This window comes from Meriones unguiculatus, chromosome 9, assembly GCF_030254825.1.
Source record: "Meriones unguiculatus strain TT.TT164.6M chromosome 9, Bangor_MerUng_6.1, whole genome shotgun sequence".
Classification (NCBI taxonomy): domain Eukaryota; kingdom Metazoa; phylum Chordata; class Mammalia; order Rodentia; family Muridae; genus Meriones; species Meriones unguiculatus.
Genome location: NC_083357.1, coordinates 59,992,662 through 60,012,419, shown reverse-complemented (window position 1 = coordinate 60,012,419; position 19,758 = coordinate 59,992,662). Strand labels below are relative to the sequence as shown.

At 35.1% G+C, this 19,758-nt stretch overlaps 1 protein-coding gene across 3 annotated transcripts in view; it reads left to right on the top strand.

Annotated features, from left to right (window-relative positions):
* Nucleotides 1-19,758, top strand: part of Ints6 (integrator complex subunit 6) — a 75,190-nt gene that overhangs the window by 44,846 nt on the left and 10,586 nt on the right. For 2 of the 3 annotated variants that reach the window (XM_021658347.2, XM_021658350.2), the window contains 11 exons: nt 3,287-3,470; nt 5,499-5,624; nt 7,174-7,328; nt 11,069-11,221; nt 11,663-11,795; nt 13,023-13,117; nt 14,455-14,565; nt 15,650-15,865; nt 17,250-17,376; nt 18,245-18,387; nt 19,466-19,697. In XM_021658347.2, the coding sequence (XP_021514022.1) occupies nt 3,287-3,470; nt 5,499-5,624; nt 7,174-7,328; nt 11,069-11,221; nt 11,663-11,795; nt 13,023-13,117; nt 14,455-14,565; nt 15,650-15,865; nt 17,250-17,376; nt 18,245-18,387; nt 19,466-19,697 (1,675 nt within the window). The remainder of the gene's footprint in view (nt 1-3,286; nt 3,471-5,498; nt 5,625-7,173; nt 7,329-11,068; nt 11,222-11,662; nt 11,796-13,022; nt 13,118-14,454; nt 14,566-15,649; nt 15,866-17,249; nt 17,377-18,244; nt 18,388-19,465; nt 19,698-19,758) is intronic. The other variant, XM_021658348.2, reaches the window with a different exon arrangement.

Below are 19,758 nucleotides of genomic sequence, written 5' to 3'. Positions count from 1 at the left end.
TGAAACTTATCAAATAATGGTGCTGAACTAATGAAAACAGTCACAGAATAGAAGATATTTGCAGTACCTACATCCAGCACAGGACTAATGCCTGGAATATATCAACCCTTAAAATCCATACCAAAAACAAACAAAACCCAGAACACAAGATTTTTTAATAAGCACTTCACAAGAGTATATTGAAATGATCAATAATTGAATGAAAAGATAACCACCTTATGTAAATCCCAGAGAAATTGAAACTCCACTGATACACATACACTAAAATGCTTAATGAAAGTCACTTTGTACTAAGCATTGGTGAAAGAGAAGCAAGCAGTGAGTTCCTTGCATACATTGCTTATGAGAATATAAATTGGTGTTACTGCTTTGGAACATTTCCTTTTTCTTGGAGACAGCATACTTCTGGGTTGCCTTGGCTGATCTCACATTTGGGAATCTTCATGCATCAGTCTTCTCTGAGTGCTGGACTTAGAGTGTGTCACTATACTTACATGACATTTTTATGATGAAGGTAAATATATTCTTGCCTTCTGACTGAGCACTATGTGTCTATCAACAAAGACCAGTTATACCAAAACAACTGAAATTACATGGATAAAAGATGGATAAATTACAACGTATTTACAGATGTAAACACGTTGTAGCAGTGGGGATGATCTACAGCTGTATGGAAAGCTTTATGAAACTTACCCCTATAGTATGAAGGGGGGAGGTGTAAGCCACAGAGATCGTATTTCATAATTCCATTTATGTGAAGCTCGAAACCAGAAAAGAATATCATTTTGGGAAAAGTAGCTGGATGTGGTCATCATTTAGGTCCTGTTATTTCTGAGAAGTTAGCAAAGTGTGTATTCATATGTTTTATATAGTAGGTATATTATAAGAAGTTCTATTTTGAGATCTCTCCTTGTTATATCTTTGAGATTTAGATTACTCTTTTTAACTGTGGTATAAATCAGTGACAGACCACAGTTTGTATATGATTGCCTAATGGGACTTAGCTAGCTGTAGGTGGTTTTTCAATTTCTGTTTCCACTAACACCATTGTATAAGAGTTTGTGGTAATTGAACCTAGGCTCTCATGCATGTGAAATACCACTGATGTTCTTTGTCCAAACTTTTGTGAAGATGAGAGTGTCTCTGGCTGGTGGCATTTCTGTGGCCTGCGCTTATACTTCAACTTTGCCAAATGACATCAGCATCCTCCAGATGGCCACATATTTACCCGCTCACCAGCAGTGTGGGGGTGTTCTCACTGCTTTGTATTCCTATTTCTTGTGCTAATTTATGGATATAAAAGATCATTTTCTTGATATTTCAATTTGTATTATCTGGTAACTAATATACTTGATCTTCTTTCCATGTATTGTAGGCCACATGAATTTCCTCGAGTACTTTTCATATTTAATTTTAGAACATAATCCACTTCCATTTCGTATTTTTATGATGGTTAGTTTTGTGTTTTTCTTGATTTATGTGCAGTTTTAATTCTCAAACTATATATTCATGAAGATTGTTCCCCTTAGTGACTAATGCTAATTAAGATTTCAGCTATCTTAGATTGACTAGATAATGTAGTCTTCGTAGATTTTTTCCCGTTCTTGCTTGCCAGCTGTTACTTTTCCTCACTTTGCTCAAACATTACCATCTCCCAAGAGATGAGAAGTTGGTGATACTAAAGGGAGTAAAAAAGAAATGAAAATTCAAGAGTAAAACATGGACAGTTTTAGAAAATTGAAATAACTAAAACACTTGAAAATATTCTTATGAGCCTGTCTGTTTTTCTTATTTAGAAGTGCATTTTAGAGTTGTCGTTGTACAACCAAAGACCAGTTGTTTGATGTCAGTGCTGCAGGTGTTTATCATTACATGATGAATTGTGTATGTGAGGGTCCAACAGAGCCTCTTCTGGCTCTGAATGCCTACGGTGCCTCTTTTAAGAACAATGAACTAACAATTAAAAACACTGTCAGCTAGAGTGTTTAGTGATTAGTGCTTTTAAAAGTAAATTTGTTTATTTACTTATTTATGTATCTGTGTGTGAAATCTCACACCAAGATTTCTGAAATTGATGAAATTGGGGTCTTCTGTCAATTCTAACCTGATTTAAGACTCAAGTTTCTTTACTGAATTAACAATTACTTGAAATTTTTGATTTCTCTCCTAGAAGTGTGCTTCTTATGAAATTGTTCATCTAAAGATTAAAGCTAGTAGACTGTACTTTAAGACATATACTAGTCTAATGATTAGTCAAAGTTTTTGTTTTTAAGATTTATTCTTCTCATTTTTATTTGTATGGGTGTTTTACCTAAATGTAAGTCTGTGTACCTTTTATATGACGGAACATGCCTATTGCCCTTGAAGATCAGAAGGATCCCTGAGACTTACAAACAGCCATGAATTGCCATGTGAGTGCTGGGAATCAAATTCAGGTCTGAAAGAACAATGAGTACTTTTAACCTAGTAGCCACCTTAAGATTTATTTTTGTTTATCCTAGTAGCCACCTTAAGATTTATTTTTGTTTTTGTGTGTGAGTGTGAGTGTGTAGTGATATAAGCCCAAAAAGGCCAGAGATATTAGAGCTTCTGAAACTGGAATTAGAAGTAGATGTGAGGCCCCGATATGATGGGGCCTTAGAGCCAGATGTGTATCCTCTGCCAGAGCAGTACATGCTCAGAACTGCTAAGACATTTACAGTAATACAAATTTTGTCTTTTCCATTTAAGATCTTTATAGTAGCTATGTGTTATTAAGTATATCTGAAGCTTTTACTTCTGAAACTTGTTTTTTTAATAAGAGACTCAGTGCAGTTTTGATGTGTTTTTAAGTTGCTTTAAAGAATAGTACTAGTATGAATGCCTAGAGAAATGGCTCATAGGTTAAAGCACTGGCTGCTCTTCTGGACAACTGAGGTTGGATTCCCAACACCCATGGGACAGCTCTCAACCATCTGTAACTCCAGTTCTAGAGGATATGATACCCTTTCTGGCTTTACCAGGCACGCTTTTGTTACATAGACAGTACATACAGGCAAAACACCCATACGTATACAATAATAAAACAATCTTTAAAAATTAAACTGCTGGGTGAAGTGGTATACACTGTAATTCAGCATTCTGGGAGGCAGAGACAGGTGAATTTCTGTAAGTTCAAGGCCACGCTGATCTACAGAGTGAGTTCAGGACAGCCAAGGCTACACAGAAACCCTGTCTTAAAAAAAACGAAACAAAATAAAATAAAGAGAATAGGGAAAACTTATTTATTTTTTCCAATTACTTTCAGCTCCATTTGCCTCTTAATTCTCCTTTGCCTGGAAGTGAATTGACCAAGGAACCTTTTCGTTGGGATCAGAGACTATTTGCTTTAGTCCTGCGGTTGCCTGGTACCATGTCAGTAGAATCAGAACAGTTGACCGGTGTACCTTTGGATGATTCTGCTATCACACCAATGTGTGAAGTGACAGGAGGTAAGTTTTCGCTGGTAATTTGGGGGCTTAAAACAGTTTGAGCGTGCTAGAATGTACATTTCAAAATTTCTATGTTTGTATTTGTCAGTCAACATTGACATACCTGTAGTTTTAAAACTGCATATGTTGTTAGTGTGCGGTCTTGATAAGTCAATTGCTATAGTTCATGAATGAATTTTTTATACCTATGTAACAAATTTGTTAGGTAGGTTTTTATACCTATGAAACAAATTTGAAGTTGTTAAGCAAACTTTCCTATCTACAAAGATTACCAGTGATTTAGCTGTCTTGGTGCTGTACACTTGTAATTCCAAATATGAGGATGCAGAAGCGAGTGGATCTTTGAGTTTCAAGCTAGCCAGAGCTGGCTGCATTGTGATTCCCTGTCTCAGAATAGTAATGTTGTGGACAGCCATTAATTAATTGATTTAGAAAATATAAACAGTTTTCAATCTTAATAGGAAATAAAGTTGTTAAAGATTTTTACAGAAATTGGAGAAAATGAATAAATGTCATTTAAAAAAATTTTTTTTGAATAATCTGAAATTAGCTGAAGAGAAAAAGCACCTTTTTTCTTTGCTTATAAACTGAACCTTATACTATGTAATGTTCCTCTTATGATTATTGTGTAGGTCAATTCTCATCCCTTGTACTGTTTGATAATTTTTACCAAAGCATAAACATGTTCAGAATTGGTTCTTTTAACTGTGGGAAATGAAGTATGTTATTGTACACCTTCATATAAGAGGCTGGCTCATTTTCAATTAGTTAGAGTCATATAGACACACACACACAAGGCCAAACTAAATACAATAAATCTGCAGTCAGCATTAGCACCCAATAAAACAGTGAAGAGTTAAAAGAACATTTCTGAGTTGGTACAAAGTTAAATTTATTTAATCTAGAAAAAACTGTAAACAATTTTTCATAAAATGCCTGTATCTTTTGAGTAGTATGTTGAATGCTTTTAATTTGCTTTCATCCTAAACCTTCTTCCAGTATGCACAAGTGACTTGGAACCTTATAGCTTATCTCTCCAACTCAGAACAAATGCAGCACCTGGGAATCATCTTTGGTTTTCCTTTGAATCAGAGTACTTCTTGCCACCTTCAAATTTAGCAGCCTAGACAGATCAAAGTAGATGGTTTCTGACTGGTCTTGCTGCTTCCCTTTTCCACTGTACAGTGCTGTCTGATGTATAGGAAATAGAAATCTGATCTCAAGCCCTATAAATAAATGGCTTTTCATATTTGGCAAATAAGCCATAGCTATTATGGCCTGGAAGACACATAATCAGTGTTAGGTCCTTGCCTGTCTCTGAGCCTGTCACACCTCCACATGTAAGCTCACAGCATCTGCTTCCACATACATTCAGTATGTACTTTTCTATATTAGTTTCTCTCTTTCCAAATTTTCTTGTGGTTCATATAAAATGAAAAATAAAATTTCAGGGTCCTGATTCAAATGTTACCTTCTCAGAAGAAACAGCAAAAATACTCATTCTTAGCCTCATCACTGCCATCTGTGTGTTAAAATACATGCAAACACTTAACATCTGTAGTAACTGTCAGGCGACCAGCTGAGTAATTACCTCCTTTGTACTTACTATGTTTATAGGGACAGTAACTTTTTGTTAAGCAAGATATGAGTTTTTGAGAATTATCATTGCTAGATGTTGTATGTATGTGTCTGTTAAAGATATTGGCTAACAGTTGGAGATAGTAGTGCTTTAAAAAGGAAGATAGGTACTTGACTTTTTCCTTTTGTGATTTGCTCAATCCAGGATTTCTATGCTCCATTTACCTTACCTTTAGTTAGAAGAAAATCTCGCCTATAATGACGTTGTTAGTTGGAAATATTTTTTTTATTTATTCTTTAAAATTGGGAAATACCAACCATTGAACTTCTATTCAAGTTGTCAGAAGAAGAAAAAAAAACTTACTGTAGTTCTTAAAGGAGGTAGACTTCTTACAACTAACTAGTTTACCTTTTTTCTTTTTTCTTTCTTTTTTTTTTTTAATATCTTAGGCCGATCATATTCTGTATGTTCTCCAAGAATGCTTAATCAGTGTCTGGAATCCTTGGTGCAGAAAGTACAAAGTGGGGTGGTAATAAACTTCGAAAAGGCAGGACCAGATCCTTCCCCTGTAGAAGGTATTGTTGTATTATTCTTACAGTCATTTTTAGTTTGATTTATGAATTATTGAACTAGACTCCTGCCCTATGTGTGCGTGTGTGTGCGTGCGTGTGTGTGTGTGTGTGTGTGTGTGTGTTGGTCTTAAGATCAACAAGGCCAGTGTGGTGCAATGATGCACCTTAAATCCAAGCATTTGGGAAGTAGATCTCTGAGTTTAAGGCCAACAAGACAACCAGGGAAGGCTACATAGAGAGATCCTATAAAAATTAAAAAGGCCAGTTGTCATGGCTGCACAATTGTTATTGGTACAGAAAGCAAGGTAGTAAGAATATTAGTATAAACTGGTGGTTTAGGAACATCAACTTTTTTATAATAAAGGTTGTCTGAAGCTTTAGAGAACCAAACACCCTTTAAGTGTCTATAGATAGCACAAACTCATATTTCCTTCCTAGTATTAGAAAATTGACTCTAGTTTATTTGGTTTTCCTATGCTTGGTCATTCTGTGTTCATCCTGAGATGTTTATTCATTTCTTAAGCTACTGTTGCTTCATTCATACGGACATAATGATTTGTATGAGCACCAAAATGATGTTCAGCCTTTGCTGTTGATACTGTTTCTGTTAAAAATTCTGTTCTATTTCACCTGACTGTATTCTCAGCTTGGTGCCCATAAACTAGGTAACAGCCAGTGGATCTGAGGGATTACAGTGATCCTATAGGTAGTTGTCCTTAGCTTCAGAATTAGAATGTCATCAGTGGCACTTTGCAAAGGTAATTGGCTAGAGGATGATTGGGAGAAGAGAAAGGCGTGGAACATTCAGTATGATGATAGGGGAAGACTATATAGTGAATCATTGTGTCAAGTTTAAATACAAAAAATTTTAAAGGCTGTTAAAATGTATTTTCTTTACAACTATTTTAATGTTTGGTTTAGGCCTAAATCTAGACTGAATAAATGTTTATTGAATTATTGAAGAAAATTACTCTTTTGCTAGAATTATTTTAGATTATTGAAGGTAAATAATAAGTACTTTGGATCATAAATTCATATTTAGTTTTTTTCTTTTGCCATGTTTAGCCTGTAATTCTGTTTTGCCTTTTAACTGTGTGTATGTATATGTCTGCCTTTCTGTGTGTCTGTGTGTGTACTGGATTAAATCCAGGGCACTATCTATGATAGATAAGTGATCTACCTTTAGCAATACTTACACATGCTACTATTTTTGACAGTGGATATACAGGGATAAAAGGTGCAAAGTGAGTGCTTGCCTTCCTTTTTCCTCTGGCAGGGAAAGCATGTAATTTGTTAAATTTTCTGTGAAGTATGTTTTACACATTCTGATTGAGCAAAAGGTAAAACCGTCTTTGAGCTGATAAATTCACATTTGAAATGGGCAGATTCTACTAGTTAGTGCAATCTAGTCTGTTAAGCAGTTATTTCATTCTCCCACTTTAAGAGGAAAATCAACAAGCACTGAGATATTTTTGTTTAGTAATAATTGATGTAATGTGATATTTTTTTTCCCCCATAGTGATGTATTTTCTTTGTCCTAACTTTGCTACAGATGGACAACCAGATATATCAAGACCTTTTGGATCTCAGCCTTGGCACAGCTGTCACAAACTTATATATGTCAGACCAAATCCTAAAACTGGGGTTCCAATAGGCCATTGGCCTGTTCCAGAGTCTTTTTGGCCAGATCAGAATTCTCCAACACTAGTAAGTATCAAAGAAACATGACTGTTTACTAATGGCTTTGTTTTGTGGAGCTCTTTGTTGAGCTAACTGTGCAGCAAAGCGGTTTTAGCTCCAATTGTTATTTAAAGGTGTGGCTCATTTACAGAAATTAGACATATATAAAATGCTCTGATAAGCCATTGTTTGCTTTCACATATGGTGTTATGAAGCAACAGAAAAAGGGTATCTTGTTTCCTTTGTAATTAAATTGTAGCTTTCCTCTTTGTTATTGATACTTAGATACTAAGTTGTAAATGCAGTAAGATTTCTTTATTTGGATTTTAAACCTAATGTAGAAGGAACATTTATCTTTGGGGTACAACTTGAAGTTAAAATGAAGGTGGAGAATATTTGTAATAGTTTGCCTGCAGTCTTTCAGGTCGTAGTTTTAGAAACTCAGGTTCACTTGTACACCTTTAGTTCATTTAGTTACAGTGTTGCAACTTGGAAGGTTAGCTTCTAGGGATTTTTTTTCTAGTTTTACTTACATGAATTGTTTTTATGAATGTTGATTGTTGAGTGATCATGGCATATTATCTTTATGGTAGAACAAATGTAAACAAAATCATATCTATTCAGAATCATTTAATTTACTATTTTTCAAATTTGTTATGTTTTTGTAGTGTCTAGGGCATGACACTGTTTAATATTACTTTAATATTAATATTAAAGTATACATACATAAGGGAATTTTCTTTAATACTGTTAATATTAAAGTAGTATTAATATATTTAATATTAATGGTAATATATTACTATTGTAATTGATTACTAATTAGTGTAGTAATTAATTACTAATACTAATAGTAATTAATATCACTATTAATATATTAATATTACTCCTAGAAAGTAGGTTGTACTTTTTGAGCAAACAACTCTTATTCAAGAATTAAAGTGAGCCATTTCTTTTTTTACTGTAAACGTGTGTCTGATTTTTCACAGTAACTTTTACTTTGAGATATGAACTTCCACTATATCTATTAATAAGGTCTTTTTATCCTTAAATGTGTAGCACATGAAAGTAAAAGTTTAATAAGTTTCATTGGGTTACCTTGTTTATTCTGCTTTTCTTATCCTGATTAAATGTATGTAATTGTTTGGTTTGCTCTTAAGAACAAGTTTTCTATTTCTTTGCTGATTTTTACTTTTTTTCCTAGAACTTTTTTTGAGCTCTTTTCATATTTTTATGAATATCTTCTTGTTAGTTATTCATTCTATTTGTTAATACAGACAGCAGTATCTATGGTATTTCATGGAAAGTAAGAGAAAATATGGAATTAAAAAATAACAAGGTGCATTTAGAGGACCAGGAGATGTAGCTAGGCAACTCAAACTACTCATGGTTTTATATGGAAAGCTAAGGAATGGGAAATTTTCCTGTTTTCATTTAGAGAGTATTTGAAGTTGTTTTTAAAGAATCATTCTAGGAAAGTTACTTGGTTTTTATCTGGAGCAAATTAGGAGGAGGGAAGTTGGTAGGACATGTATGCTACCTGCAGAGCTGGTAATATGGTTTATTTAATATTAAATTTTTTTTTCCAAAGATGATGGAAGAAAATCATAAGATAGTACTGGAAAGAACTCTTTAAAATTTGTTAATTAAGTTTTGCTACTGAAGTTAAAAATGATTTCCTGTTAACTGTGGGCCTCTTGATCATGGGTCTTGTCTTCCAAGATTGTTTGGAGAATTGAAATACATAAGGGAATTTTCTTTACCTAAATATAGAAAATTTTCCTCTCAGGAAAAGAAAACGGAATTTTTAAGACTGGCCTGAAAGATAGTACACAAGCTATTTTAAACCTTCATTTAATGTTATAAAATGTTTGGGTGAAATGTTTTCACACACCTGCAGATATATTTAAACAAAATGCAGCTAGGCAACAATAGATTTACCATCTTTATTACCAGTCTGAGGGCAGTTTCTCAGGGATACATACATATTGTAGAGCACAGTTTGCTAGCTGTAATGGAAGGCAGGACAGATTGTCAGGAAATGGGACCTCACTGCTTAGTGTGTGTTTTGAGGACATGTTGGGAGAGAGTACTAGAAAAGTCTCCCAGAATTTGATTCTTTGCAACTCACTCATTCTCTAAAATTTAGTTTTAAAAGAAAAAATAGAGAAGTAGTCGGAGTGAAACACAGGGGCAGGAACGATGATGACCTTTTGGTGCAACTACACATGGGCAGCGTGGCTGAAACATGGAATCTATAGGACATGATTGAGGAAGGCCTTAGAGACCAAAGCAGCGAGGCTTTTATTTGTAAAATTAAAAGATCCTGAACTCCCATCCCTTTGTGATTGGCTGCTACCTTTACTGAATAAATTTAAGTAGGGAACTACATAAAATGACCACAGGATTATTTGGAACAGGATGACTAGTCAGGAAGACTGGTTACATCAGTTGTGAGTAGCCTAACTTGAGAAACTGAAGATTTGAGTTAAAATGGTAAGAAAGAAAAGTTGCTGAAGTTGGGGATTTAATATTGTCAGAAAGAAGGTGGCAGCAACTAGTACTGAATACGGGTCCCATTCATGTGTTTTGGACTGAATACGGGTCCCATTCATGTGTTTTGGTAATTGCCTTAGAACTGCACTGCTGTTTTATGTAAGTCTTTGACAACTAACATGGTGAAGTTATTAGAAGAGTACTTTTAGTTTGGAGAGAAATTAGGTATGATGTATCTGAAGGCGGTTTAAGAGTCAGATTATGTTTAATAGACAACTGTAGACATAGAGAAATGAGAAAGTTTTTATCCTTAAGGTAGATTTGGGAGCCACCAGAGTATGAGTAATTCGGAGGCCAACTGAGTCTTTTGTATAAAGCAATGAAATCTCAAATTATAGCACGTGTTTTTTCATAACAGGTTTTTATGAAGGGGGACTATAAGTTAGTATCACGTCCTTTGTTGTTTTGGGTTTTTTGTTGTTGTTGAGGTTGGTTGGTGTTTTGTTTTTTTTTTTTTTTTTCAAAACTTCGTTTCTCTGTGTAGCTCTGGCTGTCCTGGAACTCACTCTGTAGACCTAGTTAGCTTTGAACTTAGAAATTTACCTGCCTCTGCCTCCTGAGTCTTGGAATTAAAGGTGTGCACCACTACTGCCTGTCTGTATCATGTCTTTAAGTGTTGTGTTTTCATGCCTCTAGGGCAGGGATCTTAATAAGGTGTTAGGTATCTTAGTAGTATACCAAAGAAATAACCAGCCAGAGGAATCCATTGGGAAATAGAGAAAGAAAGAGAACTTAGAAGGTTTATGTCTGGTATTATAGATATATTAATTATGTATATATGTCAATAGTTTGTAAGTAGTATCTGAATATTGCATATTTAGAAATTAACTAAGGAATGTTTGTATGTTACTACTCTGTATATGTAATTGCCACAAATGAGGCCTAGTAGGATTTTGTACATTTCTTTCTTGGATATAAAAATGGTGAGTTTCTTTTAATTCTGAATTACTTGAATTCTTTTCACTTTAAATTTTGCATTTAACTGATGATAAGTTTGATTTTAAGGAAATAGATTTTCATTTTATGGATTTGGATATTTTTCTTTTTCTTGGTAATGCTACAGAATTTAACATTTTGTTTTTCCAGCTCAATGCTATTTCTAGTAACTCAAACTTCCTAAAAAGATTATGGAAATAAGTGTTGAGAGGAAAGGTAGTTAAGATGTATTGATTTCTGGTATTTTGTGTAAATACTAATGAAATTTTCTCCTCTAGCCACCTCGTACATCTCATCCTGTAGTGAAGTTTTCCTGTACAGACTGTGAGCCAATGGTTATTGATAAATTGCCTTTTGACAAGTATGAGTTGGAACCTTCACCATTGACTCAGTTTATTCTGGAAAGGAAATCTCCTCAAACATGTTGGCAGGTAAATGAATATAGTGAATAAAAATTTTGGTGAGATGTTTCTTACAGAGCTAAACTGGGGACTAGAGTGATGGGTCAGTCAGTAAGGTGTTTGCTGGAAGAGTGCGAAGACCTGATAATCCAAAGTTTGGATTTCTAGCACCTGTGTAAAAGGCCAGGTGCAACAACCTAGGCCATATTGGGGAGTTAAGATGAGGACATCAGGGACTCATAGGCTGGGTTGTCTGGCTGAAATGCTGAACTTCAGGTTGAGTAAAAGACCATGTCTTAAAAACTAAAATGGAGGAAAATTGAGGAAGACACCCAGTGTCAATTTCTGGCTCCATATATACCTGCACATACAGGTTTGTGCATATACTCACAAGCTAAACTGAATCTGTGGTTTGTATAATATTCCCTGCAGGTTTATTGAATCTGAATTTTAACCTTTCTTTTTAAACAGGTATATGTGAGCAATAGTGCAAAGTATAATGAACTTGGTCATCCCTTTGGTTACTTGAAAGCTAGTACAGCACTGAACTGTGTCAACTTATTTGTAATGCCTTACAATTACCCAGTCCTCCTTCCTCTTTTAGGTAAGTCATTCTTCTCGTGTGTTCTTCTAGAAAACTAGGAGTAGCCCTATCTTCTTCTAAAAAGTAATGAGAATTCTAAACCTACTTAAGGACATTTTAATAACCTGCTTGTGTTTGTGATAAATTGAAAGTAGATGTACAATCCTTGTATTTCACAAACGAGGTACTACTAAATTTAAAGCTTTAAAATTAAATATTCTAGCTTTATACAAGTACAATTTCTTACACTTTCTTTGGTAGGATTTCTGTTTCATGCATAAAACATGTTATATTCATAAAAATCTAAATACATGTTCTAAGAATTTACCTAACTTCATTTGAAAAAGTTATGTGTCGTATGTGAATGTGGAAGCAGCAAGTCATTCTTGGGTATTGTTCTTCAAGGAGCCATTCACTCAGTGTTTCATTGTTTAAATTTATGTGAGCACATGTGATCGTGTGTGCATGTATGTGCATGTGCACCATGGTGCATGTTTGGGGTCGGAGGATAACTTGTGAAAGTTGTTCTTGCTTTCTATCATGTGGATTTCTGAAATTGAACTTAGGTTTAGGTTATCAGGCTTGGCAGCAAGTACCTTTGCCTGCTTAGCCATAGCTGGCCAAACCTTGTTTTTTGAATCAGGGTCTCTTACTGGGACCTGGGGCTTGCTGTTAGCTGGTCATGAGCCTCAGAGGTCTGTTCTGCTCTAGGATTACCGGCATATACCACCACACCTTACTTTTTTGTGTGGTTGCCAGTAATTCAATTCTGGTCCCCATGCTCATATGGCAAGCACTTTACCAAATGAGGTATGTTCCCAATCCTGGAAAACATTTAAAACATTATGAGAAAGCGCAACATTTGTTTTCAGGTTCAAGCTGGCTGTCATTTTTGAAGAGTGTTGAGAAACATTTCTTTCTACAAACGATCAGATTTAAAAGTTATAGTGAAGATATTAGTAGGTATAATTTTTATAGGAACTATTTAGCAGGATATAAGATTTTTTTTCCTTGTGTATTTTCTAATGCTATTTCATTAATGTGTATCTTTTGGACCATAATTAACACCCTTTCACCTTTAAAATTGAATTATAAACAAAAACCTCAAGAGCTAGGTTTACTGCTCTTAATTTTGTTAAGATTTTCTGATGTTAAGTATCTCTTCAGTAACAAAGTAGACTTGAGAAGGGGAGCTTTGACTAGAGGTGAGAACAGTGAGTGATGTTGCTCTGTTGTTGCCTGTTCTAGACGACTTGTTCAAAGTGCACAAAGCAAAACCAACCTTGAAATGGAGACAGTCATTTGAAAGTTATTTGAAGACAATGCCTCCCTACTATCTTGGGGTAAGAATAATACTGTTAAAAAAAAAGTGACACAGCTTATTGGAGGTATTGGTAACCCTTTAGTCATCATTGTAAATGACATGAAAATTGAACGTACAGGTGACATATAATGAGTGTAATGATATGGATTTCAGTGAATCTACATCTATTTTATTGTAGAATACTAGAGGTTGTGAGAATATGTGAATAGTGTATAGCCAAGGCCAGGTACTGTCCTAAGTGTGGTGTGTACTAATGGTGTTTAATCCTTACAGTCACTCTGTGAGGTAGAAATGACTTGTTTCTGCCTCAGAGTTGGAAGTCAGAAACTGAAAGTAAATGGTCATTCCTAATTCTAGCTTTTACTTTTGATGTAAGAATTTTATATTTCTGTCTAGAACTAATCTTTCTAAGCGGCCCCTAGTATCATTAGAAGATTAATAGCTTGATTTTGTGGTTGTAAAAGTTAAGTTGCTTTGAAAGTCTAGCACAGGGTACTTCTCATGTTAGAGAGAGTAACAAGGGAAGAATCTGTAGATATGTTGACTCAGTTGTGTTTAGCAAATTTTAAGACTGATCCCAACCTTCATGGGTATTGAATATGAGCTCTGGAACTTGATTCCAGGAGACACCAGAGCTTATGTGCCTTCCATGTCATTGGTTACCTTTTTTTTTTCTGGCTGTGTCTCATCCACATACATTACAAGTGTCTCCTGGTGGTATTTTACTGTATGAAGTGATTCTGAGTTAGTCCCTCCTTGCCACTGATGATTTTTACTGTTAGATATGTGTTTTAAATTTTTTACCATGCTTATTCTCCTATGTTGCCCATTGCCCCCTTTCAGAGCCTGTTTGCTTTTTTCAGCTCAGTTAATGATAATAATAGTGAGGAGCACCACCTGTTGTATGCCAGATACTTTTATAAGTGCCTTCTGTGTATTAACTCATAATTCCGTAACAACTTGTTAAATATCCTGTCCTCCTTCTAAAATGGTGAGAGCTAACTCAGAAGTTGTACCACTAGCTCAGCTGGTGTGCTGCTGAGTCTAGCTGCTTATCCCCAGGTAGCAGTCCGACTGGCCCCCACAGTGTGTCTGCTCCTGTCTTCTAAATGAATACCTCCCCATGGTTCTGAGCAGTTCTGCCCTGGAATGGATTATTATTCTTGTAATTCATTTTAACTATCTTAAATTGCTTTTTGTGGCAATGACTAAACATTTTACTAAAATACAAATAATGACTATTGTGTTCCTTTTAAAAGCAAAGAATGCAATTTGGGCTGAAGTTTTAAAAAGTCAGTATATCGAACATTTTTAACAAACTTAATATTGAATACTGTTTTCTCTTCTTTTCTAAAGCCCCTGAAGAAAGCTGTTAGAATGATGGGTGCACCTAATCTGATAGCAGACAGTATGGAGTACGGACTCAGTTACAGTGTCATTTCATACCTCAAAAAATTGAGTCAGCAGGTAATGTCAAAGTGGAGTGAGCATTAAGAACTTGACTGCTAGGTAACATGGTTAATAGTCTAGAAGCTATCTAGTTCTTGATGATTCTTTTCTTTATAGCTGTGCTACTGTGATGAAACCCAGGCTTTCTCACGTGGTAGGAAAACACTATCACTGAACTAACACCCTTAGTCAACCCTTTCTTACTTTCATTTTGAGGCAAAATCTACATCAGACTTGAATTTGGTAGTTCTCCTGCCTCAGTCTCTACAGTAGCTGGGATTACAAGTGTGCTACCATACTGAATCTAACAGACTACAAGTTCTTGCTGATTCTAAATTTTTATAATTTCTCATTTATGAATATGGTTTAACTTCCTGTATATGATTATTGGGTTTTTGTTGTTTTTGTAGTTTGACTTTGTTTGTTTGTTTGAGAATTTATTTTAGAAAGCTGTTTTCCTTAGGGGGAAAAATAGCATTTTATTTTGCTTTTGTGTTTTAAAATCTGTATGTTTTTTCTTTCAAAAGTGGAAGTTTCTTTGAACTGTAAAACCTTGGTATTTTATCATTCTGGCTATAAATTCTACTCACAGTATATTCTAGTCAAAACATAGGAATATCAAGTAGTAGGCAGTTTACTTCCATCCAAATTGTTAATGCCTTTTAAATTTTCATAGTACTTTAGACATATCTCTGCAATGTAATAGGAATCAAAATGTGACTGAAGTGTGCATCGGTGTTTGCCAACATCTATAAATGTGTAGTTATGTGCTAATCACAATGTCTTCAAGCAGTTTGTTGTCTTGTTTCCTATTGCCTCTGACTTGGGCATGTTTTCTTTAGTGAAATATACTTCATGGTTTATTTGTGATGGTTATTAATAAATAACTTGAAGGAATGCTTGCCTGGCTGCAAAAGTTTTGGAGTTGTGATTATTTTAACTGATAAGGTATTGTTATTAAAGACATGCTTAGTGTGAACTACGATTACTTGATGTTTTAAAATTTTTAATTTAGTAAATTTATAGAAGAGCATAATCACTAGTATCTGATTTATGAACTTGTAGATTGTATTGAAGCAATTTTTGTTTCTTTTTACTCTAGGCCAAAATTGAATCTGATAGAGTCATTGGATCTGTAGGCAAAAAAGTAGTGCAGGAAACTGGAATTAAAGTCCGAAGCCGGTCACATGGGTTGTCAATGGCACATAGGAAAGGTTTTCAACAAGTGCTGCAGGGAATTTCGGAGGATGTCCCCCACAGGCTGCTAGACCTTAATATGAAGGAGTACACTGGGTTCCAAGTTGCTTTACTAAATAAGGTAACAGTCAGCTTAACATTGCTTTAGTTGTGTTGTATTCTGTTACAGAGCAAGTCACAGTTTACATTAACTAACAGTTTGTCTAAATTTCAAGAGGCCCTTTTATGTGGCTGTAGAATTATGCTCATTATCACTGAACCATTGAGTTTTAGAATTAAAACAAATTGTATATGGTGTGTTAATGAAGGAGCTGATTAATGGTGAAAACAAAGTTTAAAGATTGCTTAAAATTATAAAGCCGATGCTAGAATTTACTTACACAGATCTTAAAATGCTTTATACTTATTAAAATTATTTTTTATTTCAGCAACCTTTCTGTAGATGATAGAGTAGCTAAGCTGATTGCTTCTAACATTTTACGGAAATATAAAGAGTCTGGGAGAGCTGAACCAGTTTTGGGAAAGGAATAACTTTGGAGAACTGAAACCACACGATTTAACAACTGAAAAACTGCAGTATGTGTGTGCAAATGATTGTGTGTGGTTACACAGAGGAGAGGTAGAATGGGATAGGGCAGGTTCTCATGCAGTCATTTAACCTAAGTTCCAGGATAATCAAAATGGGAAAAATCCTGTTAACAGGTTGCTTCAACAATGGATATCCTTATACAAAGTAATTAACTTGACTCTTACCTCACATTATTTGAAGTAATCATAGTCAAAAGTGTAAAAATTAAGCTTACAGAAGAAAAGCATCTTCATGATGTCTTAAGCTAATGACGATTTTTGTACTATAACACAAAAAGCACAAACCCAAAAAATTGCTAAATTGAGCCTTTTTAAAGTTAGATATCTGCTATTGGGTGAACTGTTGTGACTTGAAATGTAGGTGAATGGTAGAGTGATTGCCTAACATCTGAGAGTCCCTGGTTCCACCCTCAAGAGTATAGATATTAAGAAACGGACAAAGGAAACTCAAAATAGGCTAGGTACAGGTGGAGAGAAGCACATAACAGCTGATAAAAGACTGGTATCAAGGTAATTGACATCTGGACCACGAAAATGCTCTAAAGCTAGGTTGTGATGAAGATACCCAACTATAACTCACAAGCTTACTCATCAGGTCACATGCTTAGATGTTAGAAACTCTCCCCAAAGTTTAAAGAAGGGGTACTATTAAGTGATTTGCTTCTCTAAACCAGAACATACTGAGAAACCTTAAAAGTTAATTTGAAATTATTTTGTTGAGTTTACTATAAAATTTCTATCATTTGGCCCTTCAAACAGTGTATTTAAGATTGTATCATTTGTCTTTTTTTTTTTTTCTCTTTCAAAGCTATATCTTGTTAACTTACATATTTTATATTCATTCTGGTCCTATCCTTCAGCCTAAGAGATTTTAAGTTCTGTTTAGAAATATTTTGTCCTTGAATGTGTTTATGTAGGATTTGAAGCCTCAGACCTTTAGAAATGCTTATGATATACCAAGACGGAATCTTCTGGATCATTTAACAAGAATGAGATCTAATCTTTTAAAGAGCACCCGCAAATTTCTTAAAGGCCAGGATGAAGGTTAGAGTATGATTTTAAATATTTGTTTTAAAAATAACTTCTTTGCAATTTTAAAGGGCATACTATAAATTTTACAAGCTCATATTCGTATTGTTAATTCAAATAAGTGACGTAAAAGAAGAATCATTCACTAAGATATACATACACATAATTAAAAATCAAATTTTTTATAAAAGGGTGATTTATCCCTTATTTTCTATTTACTGCACTGGAACTACAAATCCTGTTAGCAGTTTATTCCATTTTTAGTCTTCTCCATACCTTCAGACACATGGACACATAGAGTCATTGTGTTGGGTTGGGTTGGGTTGGGTTTTGGTTTTTTTGGAGATAGGGTTTCTCTGTGTAGCTTTGGCTGTCCTGGACTCACTTTATAAACCAGGCTATTCTTGAACTCACAGAAATCCACCTGCTTTTGCCTCCCTGAATGCTGGGATTATGGGTGTGCACCACTGCACCCAGCTAGAGTCATTTTCTTGTGCTGTGTTACTATTTGATAGTTTGACTCAGGGTAGTCATTTCATGGCCTATTATGCTATTTCTGTGATTTATGTGTGGCATCTACTTGCAAGTCACATCAGATGATCATTAACCCTTGCTGTGACTTAAGCATTCCCATCACTACAGGTTTATATTTATGTTATAATTCTACTTTGCTATTTTCTACAAATTCTGCATTATATTTTACCTAGAAAATAAGATTAGTACTTTAAAATTTACTTTTGAGAATTAAAGGCTGTTTTATTTATAATTACCCAGTACTAGCTTCCATTGTGTAGTAACTTAGGATGTTATTCAAATATCCGATAGGTAGAGTGTAATTATTGGTGAGGGTAACTTTTGCTGTTGATATATTTTCTCTGAAAAGATCAAGTGCACAGTGTGCCTATAGCACAAATGGGGAATTACCAGGAATACCTTAAGCAAGTACCTTCTCCACTGAGAGAACTTGATCCTGATCAGCCTCGAAGGTTGCATACATTTGGCAATCCGTTTAAACTGGATAAAAAGGTAACTCCGAAATGTTCTATGATATAATTTGTTTGTGATAGCTGTTGTCAATTTAGCTAAAGTTATTTTCTGGGTAGAGTATCTTATTAAGGTATTAATTTTAAAGTTTTTATCAATTAAAGAATTGAGATTAATTGTACCACTTAAAAGTTGTGTAGAGGAGCTGGGGAGATGGCTTCTTGGATTCAGGGCTTGCCATGCAAGCGTAAGGAACAGAGTTCAAATTCCCAGACCAATATAAAAAGGCAACACACAGCACTCATTTGTAATCTAAGCACTCCTCTGCTGAGTTGGGAGTTAGTGACACCCAGAAGCTAGTGGTCCAGCTAGCCAAGCATGCATGGTGGCGAATAAGAGACCCTATTTTAATAAGTTAAAAGGTGAAGACCAATACCTGAGGTTGTCCCCTGACTTCCACATGAAAAGTATGGCATGCCTATAGCCATACTGACAAGAATGCACCTCCCCTCCCCCCACATGCACACAATTGTATGGAAGTTCAAGAAAATGACTTTTTTTTTTTAATAGAGTAGAATGGTAGATAGATACCAGAGGCAATGAGAGGGGGAAGATAGTGATTCAAGGGTACTAAGTATGAACCTCAGGGATAAGTTTTTAGTGATCTGTTGATAACATTGTAATCCTAGTTAATAATGTATTATATTTCAAAATTGTTAAAGAACATACTTTCGATACCCTTATCCAACATTGTACTCAAGTTTGGTAAGGTAATGGCCCTATTCATTACCTTGATTAAATCTTAAGATTTTTTTTTCTACTTAACATGTGAACCTGTGAGTTATTCTCCACATGTGTACAGGAGCTTTGGTGGCCAAAAGAGGGTGCTGGATCACCTGGAACTAGATTTATAGTGTGTATGAGCTTTGGAAGCTGGGCTTTGAACTCAGGTCACCCAAAGTACCTTTACTTGCTATTCCACCTTGCCAGGCTTTGATTAAACCTTTCTATACATATACATTGATTAAGCTATAAATGTGTAGTTATTTATCAGAATAAGTGATGGCCATTGTTTTAAAAATTATATGTAAATCCAAGAATATTTTATATCTGTTAATAGGGTATGATGATAGATGAAGCAGATGAATTTGTGGCTGGACCTCAAAATAAACACAAACGGCCTGGAGAGCCAAGCATGCAAGGGATCCCAAAAAGGCGCCGGTGTGCTTCTCCACTCTTGAGAGGCCGGCGGCAGAGCCCTGCTATGAACAGTCACATCGGAGGAAAAGGACCACCTGCACCCATGAATCAAGCACAGCCAGGTCTTATTAAACCCCTTCCTCTGCATAAAGGTAGCACTTTGGGGCTTTCAAATACTACTTGCTATTTTGGGGTTCCTAAGGGAAGAGATTT